Consider the following 22,690-nt stretch of genomic DNA (forward strand, 5'->3'; position numbering starts at 1 on the left):
GTCTCAGGGTACCGTCTCAATGACGGCTTTTGGCACACAGTAGACCTGACTGCCAAAGACAACTTATTAACTATCACTATAGATGAAGATGAAAGCTCACCACTGAAGATCACCAACCCCTTCACGGTTCGTACAGGAGACCGCTACTTCTTCGGGGGTAAGTAAGATCACAAAATATAAGGAGGATTAGTCTTTTATGATTCAATGCCACATGACTGAACCCAAGTGACACTCTTCTCTAAGGCTGCCTTAATAATTACTGTAAAATGCCTTTCAGTTGCATAGCAGATAACTAGATTAATATTTCATATCTGATGTGCTGCAGGTTGTCCTAAGACCAATAACACGGCTCGCTGTGTGACCAAGCTGTCTCGCTTCCATGGCTGCATGCAGCAGATTTTTATAGATGATGAGCCGGTGGATATAGATGTCATGCTGCAGAGGAAATGGGGGAGATATGCCGAAATCCTGCTGGGCACCTGCGGAATCACTGATAGGTGTGTGTGTGTGGGTTTTGCCAACACTGTACTCACAATTATAGAAGCCCAGCCAATCTTCCTTGTGTATCTAAAATACAAAATGGGTTCATGTATAGTGGTAGGAGATAAAACATCATTAGCTCAGCTCTATAAATACAATATATATCAATGGGAAGACACCACGTGATCTAAAAACTAGCATGCATGTGTGGGACACAACTTTAGTGTAAATTTCTTACCTCAAAGGGAATTGTCTTCTGTAATAGGCAATCAGGAAGAACATAACAACAAAAAAAATGTAAATGCAAAAAAAGTAGGACAGTAATCTTGTTTTCCCTTTGAATTCAGTTTATTTTTCTTTCCCTACTGACGAAAATTATTTTTATGTTGATTCACCTCATACTAGTGTCACCCGCTAATCTTATTTCGTACAATATGTAACAACTGCGCTGACAAGAAAACATGACATGTCTAATGTAATATCTTGAGATTTGTATTAATAAAGTGTCAACCGCCTCTTGTTTTTTCTCAGGTGCTCTCCAAACCCTTGTGAACATGAAGGCAGGTGTATTCAGTCTTGGAATGACTTCCTGTGTGTGTGTAACAACACAGGCTACAAGGGGGAAGTTTGTCATAACTGTGAGTGTCCTTTACTGAGGAGATTCCTCTGTATTGACTTTTTGTTGGTGTAACATGAGAATCAAGCCTCTGTCTCTCTTTCTCTCTCATCATCTCAGCGGTCTACAGGGAGTCATGTGAGGCCTACAGACTGAATGGGAAGTACTGGTCAGGCAACTACACCATAGATCCAGATCTGAGTGGACCACTGAAGCCTTTCACGGTCTACTGCAATATGTGTATGTATGAAGTATAAGATATTGGCACATTCAAAAGCAATTTCAAATGATTTTACATGATAAGGTTTATCCTATTACTTTTTTAGTGCAAAAATCATGGACCGTCATCGAGCACAACCGCATGAAATTCACCAAAGTGAGTGGCTCCACTTTGGATCAGCCATATATAGGGGACCTCCAGTATGTAAATGCAACGTGGGATGAAGTCACTGCCCTAGCAAACACCTCTTTATACTGCGAACAATGGATTGAGTTTTCATGCTACAAGTCTCGCCTCCTCAATACTCCACGTAAGTTATAAAATTTTGTTTCACAAGATGCAAAATACATACCAATAAGTATATATCACTACAGTTTCCAACAGAAATGAACACTAGAGGCGGTAAAACAGCAAGCTCTTGTAATCGTTTTCATACACCTATGATTACAGCTCCATATGTTTCTCTTTGCCAGCACAGAATTTGACTTAGGATGCGGAATCCTTGGGTACAAATCTCGTGAAAAACATGACTCATGATGAAAGCGCTGAAAGATAAGAGATCGAAAAACAAGCTAAACGGCATGCTTGCGATTGCATTTTTACATCACATTCGCTTTTGTTAATGCTCTCGGGTAGGTTTAGGTGTAGTGCAGATGGTACGTTATTTTCAGAGCATTGGAGTTATAACATTATAAGTCATAACTGCGGTGACACATACAAAACTAACGTCATTTAAAATGTACCATATGTACATTCAAAAACAACCACTCTTTTAGCTCCACTCAGATGACATTTCACATCGGATATGTCACGAAACGTACATGGTGCTGCATATTTTTTGTCTTGAGAAAAAGTTCCCATTCGTAAGTGAAAGAACCCGTCATTTGATGGTTAAAGAATTCACAATGACAGGTGGAAATCAGTATGTGGAATATCCTTGGTCATTTATAATAAGGGATTGAAATGAATGAGATATTCCACCCAAAAATGAAAATTCTGTCAAAATTCATGACCTTCGTTTATCTTCAGAACAAAAATGAGGACATTTTTTGATGAAATCCGAGAGCTTTCTGACCCTGCACAGACAGCAACAGTACTACTCTGTTTAAGGCCAAGAAAGGTAGTAAGGACATTGTTAAAATAGTTAACGTGACATCAGTGGTTCAACCATAATGTTATGAAGCTGTTATTTTATTTTTGTGTGCAAAGAAAACAAAAATAAAAAACAACTTTATTCTACTTTTCTGGGCCTTAAACGTGTCAACTGTGTTGCTGTCTATGCAGGGTCAGAAAGCTCTCGGATTTCATCGAAAATATTTTCTTTTGTGTTCTGAAGAGTAAAGTCTTATGGGTTTAGAACATCACAAGGGGTAAATAATTAATGAAAGAATTTTCATTTAGGATCAACTATCCCTTTAAGAATGAAATGCTGTTATGATACATTATGATGTTTCTCTTATTTTAGTGCTTGACATCCTCAATCCTTATTCACTTTTATTACATTGAAAAGCCTGGACAGGGTGTTCCTCAAAAACCTTTTGGATTCCATAGCAGAAATACACTCATCTGAATGTTTTGTTACAGTGTACTATATAAGCAGTGATCACTGTGTAGCATAGTAGAAGAAAAGGAGTCACAGCTGTAAGTTTTAGATGGCTGTTGAAGTATTGATCTTGGGGGAATCAGTTCAAAAACAGATAGTCTGACTCAGCTGAACTGACAGGAACTTGAACATAATTAGTCTCACTGACCTTCTCAGCCCTTTTCTCCGCTGAGTAATACTTCTAGGAATCCTATCAGTCAGCTTTTACCATTCATATGAGTGTTTTGTATTTCCAAATATATAGTAAGGGCCCAGTCATCATGGCCCCCTGCTTTGTGGACCCAGGTGAGACTGGCTCACCCACATTACTAAGAGTCATGCAACTGTTTCCCATTTAGAGTTGCTTTGGTTTTATTTATTGTTGTAAACAGATGGACGGCCTTACACTTACTGGATTGGTCGGTATAATGAGAGTCATGAATACTGGGGAGGAGCTTTCCCTGAAAGTGGAAAATGCGGATGTGCTGTCAATCAAACTTGCACTGACTCCAAGTACTGGTGCAACTGTGACGCAGACTACCGCCAGTGGTGAGAATGAATAAACAAATAAACAATTTTTTTTTTAATCTAAGCATGCCTTTTACAATGTGTCTGTATGGGGATGTTTTGTATTATTAAAGACAGAAAATAAATTTTATTTATTATCTATTTATATACTTAGTACAGTTTATATTAGATTTCCTTCAAAAACATTAAAAGAATGCAATTAACCCCAAACCTTTAAACAGTAGCATATATATATAAGTACCAGCTAAACGTAAACTGATTATTTTAAAGGCTAATTTCAATTCACTAGGCACTCAGATAAGGGCTACCTGTCGTTCCGAGACCATCTGCCTGTCAGGAGGATTATCATTGGAGACACTAACCGCACCGGTTCAGAAGCACGCTACAGTGTTGGGGCGCTGTACTGCCACGGAGACAGTGAGTAATGAATATTACAAATATAACATGGATGAAAAGTCTGTTTATATAATAAAACGTGCCATGTAAATGTAATGTTAAATTAACCAGAAAGGGTTTATTTTGATGGCTTACTGAACATTGTCTTTATTAAAGGTTTAGTTCACCCAAAAATGAAAATTAACCCATGATTTACTCGCACTCAAGGCATCCTAGGTGTATGGTTTCCTTTTTCAGACAACTCCAATGGAAGTTATATTAAAAATGTTCTGGCTCTTCCAAACTTTATAATGGCAATAGGCGGGTGTTTTTGTTCAACAGTCCAAAAGAAGTTCAATAAAGCGCTTCCGTCCATAATAAAAAGTGCTTCACACAGCCCCAGGGGGTGAATAAAGGCCTCCTGTACTGAATCGATGCATTTTTGTAAAAAAAATATTCATATTTGAAATGTTCTAAACACTTTTCTATAGTTGTGCAAACTGTCGTACGGGCGGATGATGTAGCGCATGTGCAAGTGAGAATATGCTAGTCTCACGACAACCAACATTTGTTTACAGGAGCAAAGGAAGCAAAGTTTCATTACTTTAGCAAAGGAAAACCAGTATCCTCTTTTCTTTACAAATCCTCGTTTTGTACTTTAAAGGTGCAATGTGTAATATTTAAGATGATCTCTAGACAGAAATGCAATATAGTATACATAACTATGTTTTCAGGGATGTATAAAGACCTTACTTAATGAACCATTATGTTTTTATTACCTTAGAATTATCAGTTTATATCTACATACACCGCGGGTCCCCTCACATGGAAGTCGCCGTTATGTTTCTACAGTAGCCCTAAACGGACAAACCGCTCTACAGATCGCGTTTCATCACTGTTGTTCTAGCGGAAAAACACTGACACAATGATGAACATGTAACTGTAATATTCACTATAACATCGTTTTATTGAATTATTAAGTAAATATAATTCCTTAATTTACGTTTTAAAAGAAACCTAATTACTCTTTGCTGTCTAAAACGACGACATCTTAATCCCGTGTGGGCCACCGTAGCTTCTGTAAAGAGAGGGGTGAGCGGTGGACGGGAGCCGTTGGTTGCAATTCACAATCTCACCGCTAGATGCCGCAAAATCTACACACTGCACCTTTAATTTGTGACCGGTGTTTTGTTTTGGTCTCTCCTCTGCACTTCCACAATCATCATTAGGGATGTACCGAATGTTCGGCAACCAAAATTATTCGTCTGAAAATATCTGCTGAATAAATCTGCTGTTTTCAACAAAAAGAAGTACTGAGGTCTTTTTGCGTGTTTCTGCCAAAATAAAAGTCAACATTCATAAATGTTAATATTGTAATTTTGCTGTTGTTCTGTAAAAAAAAAAAAAAAAGTAAGACAAAAATAATGATAACAATAATTACAACAGCTCTGTTAATAAATGTATTATAACATAGTGTTCAGACTGGGATCTGTAAAGTTTTAAAAGACATCTCTTCTGCTCAGCAAGGCTGCATTTATTTGTACATTAAAAAACACATGCATTCAAGAAGGGGGTCTTAAAAATGGTCAAAGAATATTATTTTACTAACTTATTAAGTTAAATTATGATTCATTGGTAGGCTATAATGTAATTTTTAAATTGTTGTTTTGTAATTGATTGGTTTTCTTTCAAAAGCATGACAAAACTGAAAAAAAAACACATTTTGTCTATTTAATTATGCAATGGTGAAAAAAATGGCAAAATACATGGGGGTAAAAACACATAAAACTGTGTTCACTAATCAGACTTCGGCCTTCAGCCCAGTTTCCTTTTGTTCAGTTTCGGCTTCGGCCAAGAATTTTCATTTCGGTGCATCCCTATTCATCATATGTCCTACGTCATCCGCCCGAAACGGCTTGAATATTTTTCTTACAAAAACACATTGATTCACTACAGGAGGTCTTTATTTACCCCGAACCATGTGAGGCACTTTTTATTATAGATTGATGCGCTTTATTGGACTTCTTTAGGACTGTTAAACAAAAACACCTGTCCACTATCATTATAAAGCTTGGAAAAGCCAGAAAGTTTTTTAATATAACTCCGATTGGATTTGTCTAAAAAAAGAAAAGTCATATACACCTAGGATACCTTTAGGGTGAGTAAATCATGGGCTAATTTTCACTTAAGGGTGAATCAACCCTTTAAAACAGAGATATTTACTAAACCAAAAAAAAAATTGCTTGAAATGTTGATTTGAGTAATTCTCACATGGGAAATCCTTTTCATAGGGAGTATCTGGAACACCATAGCTTTCGTTAAGCCCACCTATCTGACGTTCCCCACCTTCAAGCCCGGCACCAGTGCTGACATCACATTCCACTTCAGGACCTACCGAACTTACGGAGTATTTGTGGAAAGCTCAGATGACCACTTGCGTAATTTCTTACGAGTTGAACTCAATTGTGAGTGTTGTGTCCATGTCAGTGGGATTGTAAATCCCATTGTAAATCCTAAAAATATGTGGTGTTTATCTAGTGATTCTGATGTCTCCTTCATCAGTTTCTCTTTAATTTTTCACAGCTACAACTGAGGTGGTATTCATTTTCATGGTGGGCGACGGGATTAGAAACGTGACCCTGCGCTCTCCTAAACCTCTCAACGATAATGAATGGCACTACGTAGAAGCTGAAATCAATGTGAAATTGGCACGTCTGAAGGTTGATTTCCTGCCTCCAGCCATTCACAAGTTTCCTGGCCAAACCTACATCAATATGGCGTTCACACAACCCCTGCTCGTGGGTAAGAATCACACACAGAGCTAGAGTTTTTTTCGAGTTGTTATAAAAACATTGCTTTGAGCAGTTGATGCCATGCATCTGTATTCAGGGGCGGCCAATCACACCTTAAGGCCTTTCCTGGGTTGTCTGCGTGGGCTGAGGATGAACGGGGTGCCTGTGGATTTAGAGGGTAAGGTTGACGAGAGGGCTGGCATACGCAGGAACTGCACCGGAGCGTGTCTGAATGCCTCCATACCGTGTCGAAATGGAGGCCAGTGCATTGATGGCTACGCTTCATACACCTGTGACTGCAATAACACAGCCTTCGACGGCTATTACTGTCATTTAGGTGAGTTAACACACATTTGCATATGCTCTCTCGTACTTGCACTGGCACAAACTGACATGGTTCAAAACAGGCTACAGATGTTTCCTAATAAACATATGCAAATTCAAAATGATGTCTTTTTATCTTCATCTGGAGAAGGACTAATTATTACAAACGCATTTTAATTTCATGAAACCATGATTAGGAGATTTAAAAGATTAAAACTGATTTGAGCGAAGGATAAAAAATGGGAGGAACAAGCAAACTGGTGCCTCTGAGAATCTGCTATAAAGAGATTCACTGCCTGAAAAAGAGAGAGTGACAGACTTTGGCTTTTGTGTCCACTTTCTATTCCAAGCCTCTAAATCCAGAGCTGGTTTAGGCTAACAGAGAGGGATTTGTCTGTGCCGTGAATTAAAATTAAACTGCATTTTTAGATAATCTGTGTGGGAATTTTTAAGATCTTTGTCTTTGAGCTGAATTAATATATATATATATATATATATATATATTTTTTTTTTTTTTTTTCAATAAATCTTAATACACTCACCAACAGAATTCATAATAGGCTCATGATTTAAAGGGATAGTTCACCCAAAAATTAATATTTCCCCATGATTTACTCACCCTCAAGCCATTCTATGTGTAAATGTCTTCTTTCAGACAAATACAATTGGTGTTATATAAAAAAAATTGTCCTAGCTCTTCTAAGCTTTATAATGTCAGTGAATTGTGGTTGAGATTTTGAAGCCCACAAAAGTGCATCCATCTGTCATAAAAAGTACTCCACATAACTCCAGGGGTTAATAAAGGCCTTCTGAAGTGAAACGATGCCTTTGTGTAGTAAAAATATCTGTTATACTTATATACTTATAAACAGTAATCTCTAGCTTCCGTTAACTGTTGTACATAGCGGATGAAAATCTCAACACCCATTCACTGCCGTTTTAAAGTTTGGAAGAGCCAGGACAATTTTTAATATAACTCCAATTGTATTCAGCCGAAATAAGAAAGTCATATACACCTAGGATAGATTGAAGGTGAATAAATCATGGGGTATGTACCTCCTGAGAGAGTGTGTGATTTCAGATGCAGCCAGTCACTTTTGTTGCCAAATAAATCAGCGTTTTTGAACAAACTGACTGAGTAAATGATTCAGTGCTGAGTTTGAAACAGCATACTAACAAATTACTCAAACTATTTGTGACCCTGGACCACAAAACCAGTCCTAAGTAGCACGGGTATATTTGTAGCAATAGCCAAAAATACATTGTAGGGGTCAAAATAATAAAATTTTCTTTTATGCCAAAAATCATTAGCATATTAAGTAAAGATCATGTTCCATGAAGATATGTTGCTAATTTACTACCGTAAATATATCAGAACTTAATTTTTTGATTAGTAATATGCATCGCTAAGAACTTCATTTAGACAACTTTAAAGGTGATTTTTTTCAATATTTTGATTTTTTTTGCACCCTCAGATTCCAGATTTTCAAATTGTTGTATCAACGAAAAAGCCTATTTATTACACTTTCAGAAAATACTTACGACTGGTTTTGTGGTCCAGGGTCACATTTCAGTTCAGAATTCAGCACATCAGCTGTTTTGTTTCTAAATGAATCATTTAAATGGCTCACTCATACAGGTGTAACTATGGAGAAAGAGTAACTGTAAAATCGAACAAATACAGATTGAAATTAAAAAGACATAGAGATACAGCTGTACCGCTTCATTCCAAAAACAGTCGAGCTCCTGGAGGCATGCCAGGGGCGGAGCTAAAGAGTCAGGAACATGAGAGGCTTTTGTGTAGCGATCGTCTTCAAGCTATGACATTGACATAAATTATTCCCTTAACGCTGGGTTCTTTGGGAAGCTAAACAAGGATATATTCCCCTCATTTTTGAATCATTTGGCAGCCATAATATTATAAATCCCAGACAGGTATAATAACCTAATACAAACATCTTGTACTAGAATATTATAAACTCTTACAAGTCTATTCTTCTTATGTTGTTATGATAAAGTTTCTCTATCATGTTCAATTTTATCTAAAAAACTAGTTAAATCAGTATGTGAGAGGCATGAGATTTTTTCCTGGTATAAACAACACTTTAATCTTTGCTTGTGTCACTTCCCATTAGATATCGGGGCTTTTCTTGATGTGGGAGCATGGTTGCGGTATGACATCCGCAAAGAGCCAATTTCCTTTGACGCATGGTGGGCGAACTTCTGGATAGAGCCTCACTGGCACAACTTCACCCTCGGCTACAACACGACAACTGATGACATAGAGTTCAGCTTCAGCACGCTACAGGCTCCAGCTGTGCTGCTTTATATCAGCTCCTTCAGCAATGATTACATCGCTGTCCTGCTCAAGAAAGATGGTAAACATACACACACAATCACACCTGAGCATACAAAACGTTACCTTTAGCACTGATGTCAACACTTTTGCAGGGACTCTTTCACTGAGATATCGGCTCGGGATAATAAGCTACAAATTTAAATTGACTGATAGAAACATGGCCGACGGCTTCCCTCATTTCGTCAACATCACCCGACACAACTACACCATATGGACACAGGTAGGACTTCAAAGTAGATCTAACATGTTTAGTGTTGTTAGCATAGCAAAAGCGCACTGTTTGTATGTCTATTTGCACATGGATCTAGGTGGATTACATGGATCCATGGATTGAGAAGTTAATACCAGGAGAGATTCCCAGATTTGACTCACCGAAGTCTATATTCTTGGGTAGAGTCATGGGTAAGACGAGCATATTTATCTTAACTGCTTGCCTGTGGATGGAAAGTTGCATTTGATTGATTGATTTGTTTTCTTTTCTTCTTTATAGAGGTGGGAGGTGTCGACTATGAAATTCAGAGGCACAACAGTCCAGGTTTTATGGGCTGTATATCAGGGGTCCGATATAATATTTTTGCCCCACTGAGGGCCTACTTCCGACCCAATGTAACCAATCCACCGGTGACGACTCAAGGCTATGTGGTGGAGTCTAACTGTGGGGCGTTTCCCCCTGTCTTAGGATATGTCCCCTGGGAGGATGACCCCTGGTTCACTGGCCTGTGTAAGATTACATCTCCTGACATTCACATGAATGCTTTCCAACATACACTACCATTCAATAATAAACTAGAAACTATTATTCTACAAGGATGCATCAAGAATTGACAGTAAAGATATTGACATGCCTTTTATCAAAATATTTCTGTTTCAAATAATTGCTGTTCTCTTTAAAGTATTAGTTCACTTCCAGAATAAAAATTTCCTGATAATTTACTCACCGCCATGTGATTCAAGATGTTTCAAGTGTTTCTTTCTTCAGTTGAAAAGAAATTAAGGTTTTTGAGGAAAACTTATCAGGATTTCTCTATATAGTGGACTTTAGTAGGACCCAAAGGGTTAAAGGTCTAAATTGCAATGCAGCAAAGTTTTAATGCAGCTTCAAAGGGCTCTACACAATCCCAGCTGAGGAATAAGGGTCCAATTCCCCTTTACAAATAAAAGGTAAAACAACGATGTTGGACGATTTTGAAGTCGGAGGAGAAAACGAGATGGAGATTTTCACCCTACTCTAAATTTTTTAACCGGAGTGCACAGACAAAGAGCTAACCGTGTGGTATTTCTAATGCAATTGCGTAATGTGTGAAGTACAGCTAGTGCAAGATTTGCATATGTGGTTAAAAAGTATATAAATTTGTATTTTTTTTAAGAAAATGACAGGTTATTTCGCCTGATAGGACTCTTTTTCCTCGGTTGGGAGCCTTTTGAAGCTACATTGAAACTGGCTCCCATTGAAGTCCACTACATGGAGAAAAATCCTGGGATGTTTTCCTCAAAAATAAATCCCAAAACATTTGAATAGTAGTAAAAGTAAATAATTGCTGGATGAAGTCAAGTAAATCTGACTGTAACGCATAGATATGGTCCAATTACCTGAATTTACCCTACTTTAATTACTTTTGAGCAGGTTATTAGTGCATGTACTGTAAAAGTATTTGTTTTTAAAAAAATTTTTAACTCTTTTATGATGTTTGTGCTTAAAGGTTGTTTGTAACCCTCAATTAATGTTTCTTGTTTTAGTCTTTTATTACATTCATGATGATGTTACCCCACCTTGGATGACACGTAAGTTTACAGTCACATTTTATTATCTTGTTTTAAAGCATATTAAACACTATTTCCAAAACTCCTATTATACCTTTTGCTCCCTGTCAGATTTCCACCATCCTCCTAATGAAATTGACAAAAAAGATTTCCTTTTGCATGTTCTTCTTGCTATTTCTTGGTCTTTTATTCCTATTCAGCATTTCAGCCTGTTGTACTGCAAATGTTGCGGATCTCTGTTTGTGACGCTAAAACCTGTTTTGTAAAATCCTCTTAATTTGCAGAACACAGGATTAGGGAACATTCATGGGATTATAAGATTCACATAAAGACGATCTTATGCACATGACAGAAACTTGGTATAATCAGTGAAAAAACGTCACATAAGGATAATATACCGTATGTGGAATAAATCAAGGTGTCATAAGCGTCAGATCCTTACAATATACAAAACTTCTATTATAACATTATTGAGATCATTTGTAACCCTGGACCACAAAACCAGTCATAGGGGTCAATTTTTTAAAAATTGAAATCATCTGAAAGCTTTCCATTGGTGTATGTTTGTTAGGATAGGACAATATTTGGCTGAAATACAACTATGTGAAAATCTGCTATCTGAGGGTGCAAAAAAATCTAAATATTGAGAAAATCACCGTTAAAGTTCTCCAAATTAAGTTCTTAGCAATGCATATTACTAAGCAAAAATTACGTTTTGATATATTTATGGTAGAAAATTTACAAAAAAATCTTTATGGAACATGGTCTTTACTTTTTGGCATAAAAGAAAAATCGATAATTTGACCCATACCATGTATTTGTGGCTATTGCTACAAATATACGTGCTGCTTAAGACTGGTTTTGTGGTCTAGGATCACATTTAGAGATTAAAGACCCATCGGTACAATACAAGGTCATTTTTTCAAATTGAACACTTACATTTTCATAAAAAGATTTCTCAGAATCCTTGATCATCATTTGCAATTATCCGTCATTGCTTCACTTAAATCCTCATCTTTAATAACTGTCTGATTGTCATCTTTTTTCCAGGATAAACAAGACTTGTTTTTCCCACACACACGCACACACACACACACACACACACACACTTAATCCTCCTTGCCAGCGGGTGTTGATCTCACAGCAAAACAGAATCTACAAGATGTCAAAGATGTTAAAAGAACAATTCGTCCAAAAATGAACATTCTGTCATGTTGTTCCAAACCTGTATATTGTTATTCTGCCTGTGGAACATGAAAACAGAATTTTGAAATAGAACAGCTTTTTTTAAATAACAGTTCATAGTGAACACCTGAAAGGGACTAGAGGTTTGGTAGTCATATAAATTGGGTTGCATGAAAATTCTCCATTTGTGTTCCACAGAAAAAAATATCAGTATACAGCTTTCATTTTTGGGAGAACTATCACTTTAAAGCTTATAATTACATTTGAGTTGACAGTCAGCAGTGAATTCTTGTGAATTCTGCAACATGATACAAATTATGTTTAAGCCATCATTTGCAGACAGCTCATCTAGAGCACCGTAAGAGTATTAAGGATAATGCTAACGACTGCTCTCTCTCTTTTTGTGTGTGTGTGTGTGTGTGTGTGTGTGTGTGTTATTTTCTCCTCAGTAATCGTGACAGTGTCTCTGATGCTGCTCTTCCTGATCCTGTATGGGCTCTACATTTACCTGTACAGGTATAAAGGCAGTTACCACACTAATGAACCGAAGCAGCTGGAGTCCCCCAGCTCCTCTCGGCCGCTCACTGATACTCTGCGCAAGGATAGAAAGAACCTACCGGAAATACAGGAGGAAAGTCCCAATGAATAACAGACTGAGGGTTGTCAGGAGGAAAAAAGGTGATTATGAGGGGGGTAAAATGGTGAAGACTGAGGAATGAGTTGTAAATGTGATTTTTTTAATGTATCTTTTGCCTTTATGGTAATGTAAGTATATTTATTTTTCTGTCCCCTTATTTTTACAGTGTAATCTGATATTTGGTGCTTTTGGCAGGGTTCAAAATAAGCAGGCTAGAAACAATTTACCACCTGATTGATGAGTGCTAGCAGTGCGGGCCGACTGAAGTGCCTCATCAACGTTACAAGAAACTTTGAAAGATCAATGCAGGGTTCCCACTGTGTCTACGTTCACACTGCAGGCAAATGTTGCCTAAATCCGATTTGGCTCAGATCTGTTTTTCTCATGACAGTGTGAACAGCACAAACCACATGGAATCTGATCTTTTCAATTCCACTTCCCTATGTGGTGCTAAATCTGATTCAGGTCAGATGTTTTGCAATGCGACCACAGTCTGAGCAGTCATATCGGAAATTATGACTTTTACGCCACTCTAGATCAACATTGGTCACTATTCTGCACTCACGGGAGTCGCTTTAAAGATTTTACATAGCAAAAGTTATCAAGACAGTTGCAAAAGGTAGTCAGTAGAAGTACAGTGGTATGTCAAAAGTCATGAGTATTACAGTGGCAACTCTATAGACAAGCAAAATGAGGGCTTGTATCATAAAAGTTAAAAAACTCTGCTCTTTTTTCTCTCACACCCTTGTCTTTAATTTTCACATTGCCTGTGCATAATTTTCTGCTGCAGATCATGCGATAAATAGATGCATAATGGCTTACTTTATATTTTCCGTGTACAGTGTGCTGCAAGTGTTGCCAAGTCAACAGTATATATCCTGTGGAATTGGGATGTTTTTTCACTGTTGCCGCAGGTTGTTTTTCAACTCTGTGGGTTGAAGTAACCCCACTAAGGCGATATTTATCCCCCGGAATGCGAGTTTTGAGAAGCAATTGGGCAGATTTTGTTGAAAACCTGGCAACCCTGTAATATTGTTCTCTGGCACATATGGGTCAGTTCAGAACCATGATCTGTTCACACTGGAAATCTGATATTGGCCAAAAAATAATAATAATGTGAACAGCTATACAAAAAAAAATCAGAATTGAGCACTAAGCCTCGCAGTGTGGACGTAGAGATCTGGAAATTTGGGGGAATTTTAGAATTGTGGTTTGCAGGCCTAGAAAACAGTAATGGAAATGCATACAATTATGGAAAAGTCATAGAATTTGTGTTGTAAGTATACATTTATATAGTCATGTCCATCTCAATTATATTTTATTGGTTAAAAATTGGATTTTTGTCTGCAATCTTGATCAAATTGTTTTTACAAAATCAGAAATGACTGAAAAAGTCATGAAAATTACTAAAATCTTAAAGTTATGAAAATTTCTGTCGTTTGTAAATATAAATCTTTCTTTTTATACCCATCTCAAAAATATTTTATTGGTTACAAATTCACTTTTGTAAGTGTAATAAAATTATTTTTTCTTTATATCTAAATCTTTATTTTTTAAAAATCACAACTGGCTGGAAGAATGGAAATGGACAAAAATCTTAAAAAGAAAGAAATTTTGAAAAAAATCTTTCTAGTTATGTCCATAAAATAAATATTATACTGTAATAAAAATCTGTGTTATTGCTATATAAAAAAATTAATTGGTCTAAGAATGTGGGAACCCTGTATATACAGTTGAGGTCAAAAGTTTACATACACCTTATAGAATCTGCAAAATGTTTATTATTTTTCCAAAACAAGAGGGAACATACAAAATGCATGTTATTTTTTGTTTAGTACTAACCTTAATGAGATATTTCACATAAAAGAGGTTTACATATAACGCACAAGAGAAAATAATAGTTGAATTATAAAAATGACCCCGTTGAAAAGTTTACATACACTTGATTCTTAATACTGTGTTGTTACCTGAATGATCCACAGCTGTTTTTGTTTGTTTGTTTGTTTAGTGATAGTTGTTCATGAGTCCCTCATTTGTCCGGAACAGTTAAACTGCCCTCTGTTCCTCAGAAAGGTCTTTCAAGTCCCACAAATTCCTTGGTTTTTCAGCATTTTTGTGTATTTGAACCCTTTCCAACAATGATTGTGATTTTGAGATCCATCTTTTTATACCGAGGACAACTTAGGGACTCATATGCAACTATTACAGAAGGTTCAAACACTCACTGATGCTCCTGAAGGCAAAAAGATGCATTAAAAGCCGAGGGTGAAAACTTTTTGAATTTGAAGATCAGGGTAAATGTAAATTTTGTCTTCTGGGGAGCATGAAAGTATCCTCTCAAGGGCAGTACTAAATGAAAAAAAAAAATCATATTAAGACAAAATAAAAAAAATCTTCACATCCTCATTCCGTTCAAAAGTTTACACTCCCAGCTCTTAATGCATTGCTTTTCCTTCTGGAGTACTGAATAAAAAATAACATGCATTTTGTATGATCCCTCTTATTTTGGTAAAACAATTAACATTGTGCAGATTCTGCAAGTCGTAAACTTTTGACCTCAACTGTAGTAAGTGAAAGTTTTGGCTCATTATTGTGTACTGGCATAAGTAGTGTAGATTTAAATATGTTTGATCGCCATGTTTCGTTCATGAGAGAATCTGCACAAAATGCACAACAACAACCTTAGTACAGTGTTTTGAAAATGTAGATATGTTGACACATATCTGTTTTAACATCACCAAAACTTCATTAACATATGGAGGAATTTGCTCTGACATAGCTAATGGTATATAAGTAAATATATATGTTGTACTACCGTTTAAAATTGATTGCAGCGCTTATAAGAGACGAAGAGTCAAATGGCATTGAATGGCTTCAGCTTTTTTTAGAGCACAGTGACATTAATGTGCTGAACAATAACGTGTCTGGGGAAAAATTATTTCTGTGACATATTAACAACTGCAGAAAGGTGTTTTTATGATAGCAGCCATATTACATAGCATTATGAGATATATGATTCATTAAGATTAGGAGATTAGGCCTGATGAAACAAGCGAGGAGTTTTACATAAAATTAGCTCCATGAAAGATTTACATTGCACTGTAATGAACAGGGTGTGTTGTACTGTACGTCTCAGGGTTGGTAACAGTGGTCATGAGAGCTCCATTTTCTTCTCACTGCTGCTACAGCAACACACACCAGCCTTTTCAAGCCGTTCTCTAGACGTTTTGACACTGAAATATAGTTTGTTTATATCTAACCTAACAGTACATGAATGCAGGCAGGTTAAAACTGTATTGTGTCTGAGAGTGTCTGATTGTAATGATGCCACAGATCAGTGATTGGAGTTGAAGATGTTTTCTTCCTTGTGTCTGTTTCTGTCTTTTCAAGAGAGTTCTTCTTGTTGGCCAAAGCAAAATGATATAGTTTCTTATAATAGACTACAATAATGTCATACATCTGTTCAGTCCACATCATATTAATGTCATGTTTTTGATGAAAAAGCATTCAGTGATTCCCAACCAGGAATATTTTTGATTTTACTGTCAAATATATAAAACTGAATATATATATATATATATATATATATATATATATATATGTATATATGTGTGTGTGTGTGTGTGTGTGTGTGTGTGTGTGTGTGTGTACAGTGCTGCTTAAAAGTTTGTGAACCCTTTGGAATTTTCTGTATTTTTGCATAAATATGACACAAAACATCATCAGATTTTCATTTAAATCCTGAAAGTAGACAAAGAGAACCCGATCAAACAAGTGAGAGCAAAATGTTTTCTTCGTCATTTATTTATTGAGAAAAATGATCCAGTGTTACATATCTGTGCGTTGCAAACGTATGTGAATCTCTTGGATTATCAGTTAATTTAAAGGTGAATTTTGAGTCCATCTGTGCAGATGTGTTTTCAGTCAGTGCAATGACTATCTAATGACAATACGTGACCTGTTTTATTCAAAGAACAGGGATCTATCAAAGTCTGATCATGTTTGTGGAAGTGAATCATGCCACGAACAAAAGAGATTACTGAAGACCTCGGAAAAAGTGTTTATGTTGCACATCAGGCTAGAAAAGGTTACAAAACCATCTCTAAAGAGTTTGGACTTCCACAAATCCACGGTCAGACAGAATGTGTACAAATGGAGGAAATTCAAGACCACTGTTACCTTCCCGAGAAGTGGTCGACCAACAAAGATCATCTCTAAAGCAGAACCTGTAATAGTCTGCGAGGTTGCAAAAGTTCCCAGGGTAACTTTTAAGCAACTAAAGATCTTTTTCACATTGCCTAATGTTAATGTTCATGAGTCCACCATCAGGAGAACACTGGTGTGCATGACAGAGTTGCAAGAAGAAAGCCACTGTTCTCCAAAAAGAAAATTGCTTGCTAAAGATTATGTGGACAAGCCAGAGGACTATTGGAGAATGGTTTAATGGAAAAATAGGACACACTGCATTCCAGCGTAAGAATCTTATCCCATCTGTGAAACATAGTGGTGGTAGTATCATGGCTTGGGTCTGTTTTGCTGCATCTTGGCCAGGACAGCCTGCCATCATTGATGAAACAATGAATTGCGAATTAAACCAGCAAATTCTAAAGGAAAATGCCAGGACATCTGTTTAAGCACAGAGTCTCAAGAGAACATGGGCCATGCAACAAGACAATAACCCCAAACACACAAGTCATTCTACCAATGGATGTTTAAAGAAGAACAAAGTTAATGTTTTGGAAGTCAAAAGGCAAAGTCCAGATCTTAATTCAATCAAAATGTTGTGGAAGAACCTAAGCAGGCAGTTCATAGGTGGAAACCCACCAACATCACAGAGTTTAAGTGGTTCTGCACTAAGAAATGGGCAAAAACTCTGTTATTGTGCAGGACTAATCAGCATTTACAAGAAACTTTACCTTCAGTTACCACTGCATAAGGGGGTCACAGATACTGAACGCAAAGATTCACATACTTTTGCAACGCACAGATATGTAACACTGGATCATTTTTCTCAGTGAATAAATGACAAAGCAAATATTTTTTTCTCTCACTTGTTTAATTGGGCTCTCTTTGTCTACTTTCAGGACATATATGAAAATCTGATGAAGTTTTGGGTCATATTTATGCAGAAATATCGAAAATTGTAAAGTGTTCACAAACTTTCAAGCGGCACTGTATATATATATATATTTAATTTTATTTTTCTGTAAATTATGTAAGGACAAAGAAGAATTTTGTAATATGTGGAAGTTTTATATTTTTGTGGTCTGTTTTTCATCCATAAATTCATTTTTTTCTTTACAAAATAACGACATACAACTAATGATGGGGTACTTTTGCCTTATTGATGGGCCTGTTGGCTATATAAGACATAACTGTTTGGGAAACACTGTTTTAGACAGTCTGCACTTTTTAGTGTGGATCTTCTGTGGGCTGAATGTGTTCACTTGTAGCTGTGGAGTCTATTATCTACATACTGACCAGACAAACGGTGAACAGGTGTGTATATTTGATCAACAACAACTGAGTGACAGACATACTAAAATTGCATCTTTAGAAAAAAGAGGAACAACAAACTTGATGTTTTATCGTCTGTTACAGATCTAATATCTTCAATTACAATCAGTTTGTTAAAGCTTAAGAGAGATTTCAGACAGAAATAATCATAAAGCAGCTGATATTTTTAAACAAGGACACGTATGAAAGCTTTCTTAGCATGAAACACTGAGCAGTTCAGCACAAGTCTGATTATTGTGGTCAAGAGGCTTTCGCACATCACAGACGGTCTGTGGATGAAAGACTCCCATGTATAAAGTCATGGTTTTTATAAATCCATTCATGCGTTTGTTGTAGGTCACCATTATTGCTGCTGCTGCTGCTTTTTAGCTGTTTTGATGGCGGTCTTACCAAGAGCTTAGAGCACTTTCATCATCTCTAAAGTGAGCTATTAAAACAAAAGAGCAAATAATGTAGAACACATGTATTATCTTTAGAAGCTATGCATTTTGCATGACTACTGCACTTTTCATCGAAATGCAATAAGAAAAAGAGGAATCCGCTGCTTCCAGTGCCAGGCACATGTTCTTTAGTCTGTTTCTTTAACAGAGCCATAAGAGCTTTTATCAAAGAAATCACATGATATTCACCCACAGATTATGCTGTTTATGTATATGTATAAATAAAGTGTACTTCTCTTTTTATCATTCTAATTTGTATAAAAAGCAGGCAAGCTAGAATATTTTGAATAGATGAGAGCTGAATGAATAAGTCCAGCTTTAACCTCATGACCTCTGCCAGGTTTTTGTCTTCTGTTAATGTTTTTTTATGTATCCCTCATTCTTAGTCCTTCCCTTCTATTGTCCTCTACACCAGTGGAATTTAGACTTTCAATTTTTTTTCGTTCTGAAAAGTGTCTTGAATGAATTGCTACTGTATAGAAATATTAAATTCAACAGGGACAAACTCCTCTCAAAGTCTCTTCATACTTGGCATTTTCTTATAAAAGTATGCAGTCAGTATAAATGATAGCTCACCAACCCAAGTTTGGTAGTTGATGGTGTTCAGACAAAAGTAAATGCAACCCACAGTTTCCGATGAATGTTAATGTGAAATGAGAAGCAAGCGGATAGTGTAAATGACAACATAAATGAGGTATTGTGTGTTGTCTATGTCAGTACTGAAGCTAATAGGAGCATTACCTCATTGACATGCATTTGAATGAATGTTTGAACAAAACATCACTTATGGGCATCTGGAGGTCCATTTGTTTCATTTGAGGAAATGTATTACTTCATACGTGACCTTCACCTGTTTTGTAATAAGTTTTTTATGCATTTTTCATGTAGATATAAACACTAATTCACTGTGAAGTACTCTCTTCATCATCTTTTCCAAATGCAGTACATATTTACAAGTCCTGTTTAAACAAATCTGAAATCTTGCAGGCCATTCATCTGGTGGATAAACTTCCTCCAGAGAAGACTTCTACTTTGACTGTCATGTTGGTTACAATAGTAGCTGTATCTGTCTTAACTTTGTTAAAGAGATAGTTCACTTTCAGAATAAACATTTCCTGATAATTTACTCACCCCTATGTCATCCAAGATACTCATGCCTGTCTTTCTTCACTCACAAAGAAATTAAGGTTTTGAGGTAAACATTCCAGGATTTTTCTTCATATAGTGGACTTTAATGGGGATCAGTGGGTTGAAGGTCCATTTTACAGTTTCAGCGCAGCTTCAAAGCGCTCTACACGATCCAACACGATGAATAATGGGCTTATCTAGTGAAACAACTAAAATTTATATATACGTTTTAACCACAAAATGTTCATCTTGCACTAGCTCGACTTCAGGCATTACGTAATCACTTGGGAAAAATCACAAGACTTGTTTTGTTAATATTGCACCCTCGCACATACAGATGTACATAGTCTATATTTCTACTTCTGCAACATAGCTGTACTTTATTATGTTTGTTTGTATGTATGTCTGTATCTCTTACATAGTTTGCACTTGTTTTGGTATTCAATGTGGACATCAAAGAAAATTTTTCGTTGTACAAGGATACTTGTTTTTCCTCACTGTGCACATAACACTTTGAATTGAATTGAATTACCGACCCAGTGTTTACAAAGCGAACATGCAAAGAAAGTCAAACGCCCTTTACAAAAAAAGGTAAAACAACAATGTTGGACGATTTCGAAGTTGGAGGAGAAAATGAGATGGAGTTTTTCGCCCTACCCTACCTTTCTGAACCGGAGTACACAGACAAAGAGCTAACCGTGCTAGACTTTTCCAACGTGATTACGGTATGCGTAAAGAAGTGCATTTGCATCGCAGAGCTAGTGCAAGATGAGTATTTGTGGTTAAAAAGTATATAAATTGATTTTTTTTTTTTTTTTTTTTTTTTTAGAAAATGACAGATTGTTTTGCTAGATAAGACCCTTATTCCTCTTCTGGAATCATGTAAAGCCATTTGAAGCTGCACTGAAACTGCAATTTTACCCTCAACCCGTTGATCCTACTGAAGTCAATATCAGGAACTTATTAGTACATTTTTATTTTGAAAGTGAACTAATCTATTAACAGTGACTATTTCATGAACATAACCCACTGTTTCTCAGGCAATTTTTCCATAGTGTAAATTACAACACATTTTTAAGTAGCATCTACCACTATTTGCACTGTAAACAAGGTTCTATTTGTAGTTGGTGCCCAAACCCTTTAAAGGTATGGGGTTGATAAGTTTGTTAAAGGATGCATTTAGTAGACCAAAAGTGATGGTAAAGTGTGTGTCTGTGTATAAATATATATACACTATATCGCCAAAAGTAATTGGACACCCATCTAATGAACAGGTTTGACTACTTTAGCAATGAGTACAAATCCTAATGTTTAAGCATATGATGATATTCTAGGGAATTGTGTTCTAATTTTATAGGAACACTTTGGACAGGACCCTTTTCTTTTTTTAGCTTGACAATGCCTTTCTGTATAAGGCAAGGTTAAAAAAAAAAGTACTGATTCAGTCTGTGTGGAAAAACTTGGTCCTAAACCCAGCTGGACACCTCTGGTGTGACTTTAAATGCAGACCTTGAGCCAAAAACTCATCACTAAACACCAATGACTTGTACATATGGGTGCAGTCATTTTAGACACTTCCAAAACTGTTGCAACAGAGACGGAAATACAATTTTTAAATTCATTAATTATGTTTCCATCTTCGTTGCCACTGTTTTGGAAGTGCGTTTTCTCTTCTAAAGAAGTAGGTGTCCCAATACCTTTGTCCATAAAGTGTTTGTACAAGTCATTGATGTTTGGTGATGAGTTTTTGGCTCAAGGTATGCATTTTAAGTCACACCAGAGGTGTTCAGCTGGAATTAGGACTTGCCTTTGTGTAGACCAGTCAAGTTCTTCCACACTGACTAACTGAATCAATCATTTATTTTTCAACCTTGATTACACAGAGGCATTGTCATGTTAGAATAGAAAAGTTTTTTTTTCCAAACTGTTGCTATAAAATTAGAAGCACACAATACCCTAAAATATCATTATATGCTTGAACATTATGATTTGAACTCATGTAAATTGTTAAAGTAGTCAAATCTGTTAATTCAAATAGGATGTCCCAATACTTTTGGCAATATAGTGTGTGTGTGTGTATATATATATATATATATATATATATATATATATATATATATATATATATGTATGTATATGTATGTGATAAGTGCTAATATACATTATTTAGGGGTAAATAAGGTACAAAGTTTGGTAATATTTGACAAAATTGGTCAAATAAATGCAGCCTTGGTGAAAATTAGATTTCTTTTTTTCTAAAACAAAAAAATAAAAAATACATTGTACACCCCAAACTTTTGAATGGTAGAGTAAACAGCATCTGTCATTAACTAAGGTTGCAGATTCATTCTTGTGTTGAGGTGATCACAATGATCTTTTATTACCACTGTGCTTTTGACATTGATTCAGGGGAACTGTACGTCCTGTGAATGCGAAGCATTTGCCAAAAAAATTCCCATGAAAATGCCCAAGGTTAAAGATGAACTAGTTTCACGGAATCAGACAAAACCTTAAAATAATACTCTCGTACAAGCAGGTAATTTCAGCTTTGTGGACAGGTGTGACAAGGTGTTCATTTTGAGTTTTCCTAATTCTTTAGTTCTGGTTTTGTTTGTGTCATCCTCACTGTAAATGACCATGACTGTGTAGAATCAACACAAATCCCGAATGACACTTTAATAAAAGAAGCCTGAAAGAAAAAGAAAAACTCTTGAGAAGTCTTTTTATAATGGATTCCAGAACGGTG

At 36.3% G+C, this 22,690-nt stretch overlaps 1 protein-coding gene across 1 annotated transcript in view; it reads left to right on the forward strand.

The window, feature by feature from the left end:
- The window catches only part of cntnap1 (contactin associated protein 1), a 44,715-nt gene extending 22,054 nt beyond the window's left edge, over positions 1–22,661 (forward strand). The window contains exons 9-24 of the mRNA XM_073839259.1: positions 8–157; positions 326–497; positions 1,012–1,118; positions 1,217–1,336; positions 1,423–1,626; positions 3,291–3,447; positions 3,716–3,843; positions 6,093–6,266; positions 6,385–6,603; positions 6,691–6,930; positions 9,053–9,295; positions 9,369–9,496; positions 9,585–9,678; positions 9,767–9,997; positions 11,014–11,058; positions 12,672–22,661. Of these exons, the coding sequence (XP_073695360.1) occupies positions 8–157; positions 326–497; positions 1,012–1,118; positions 1,217–1,336; positions 1,423–1,626; positions 3,291–3,447; positions 3,716–3,843; positions 6,093–6,266; positions 6,385–6,603; positions 6,691–6,930; positions 9,053–9,295; positions 9,369–9,496; positions 9,585–9,678; positions 9,767–9,997; positions 11,014–11,058; positions 12,672–12,871 (2,612 nt within the window). The 3' untranslated portion in view covers positions 12,872–22,661. The remainder of the gene's footprint in view (positions 1–7; positions 158–325; positions 498–1,011; positions 1,119–1,216; positions 1,337–1,422; positions 1,627–3,290; positions 3,448–3,715; positions 3,844–6,092; positions 6,267–6,384; positions 6,604–6,690; positions 6,931–9,052; positions 9,296–9,368; positions 9,497–9,584; positions 9,679–9,766; positions 9,998–11,013; positions 11,059–12,671) is intronic.
- The last annotated feature ends 29 nt before the right edge of the window (positions 22,662–22,690 follow it).

This window comes from Garra rufa, chromosome 1 (genome assembly GCF_049309525.1).
Source record: "Garra rufa chromosome 1, GarRuf1.0, whole genome shotgun sequence".
In the NCBI taxonomy this organism is placed as follows: Eukaryota; Metazoa; Chordata; class Actinopteri; order Cypriniformes; family Cyprinidae; genus Garra; species Garra rufa.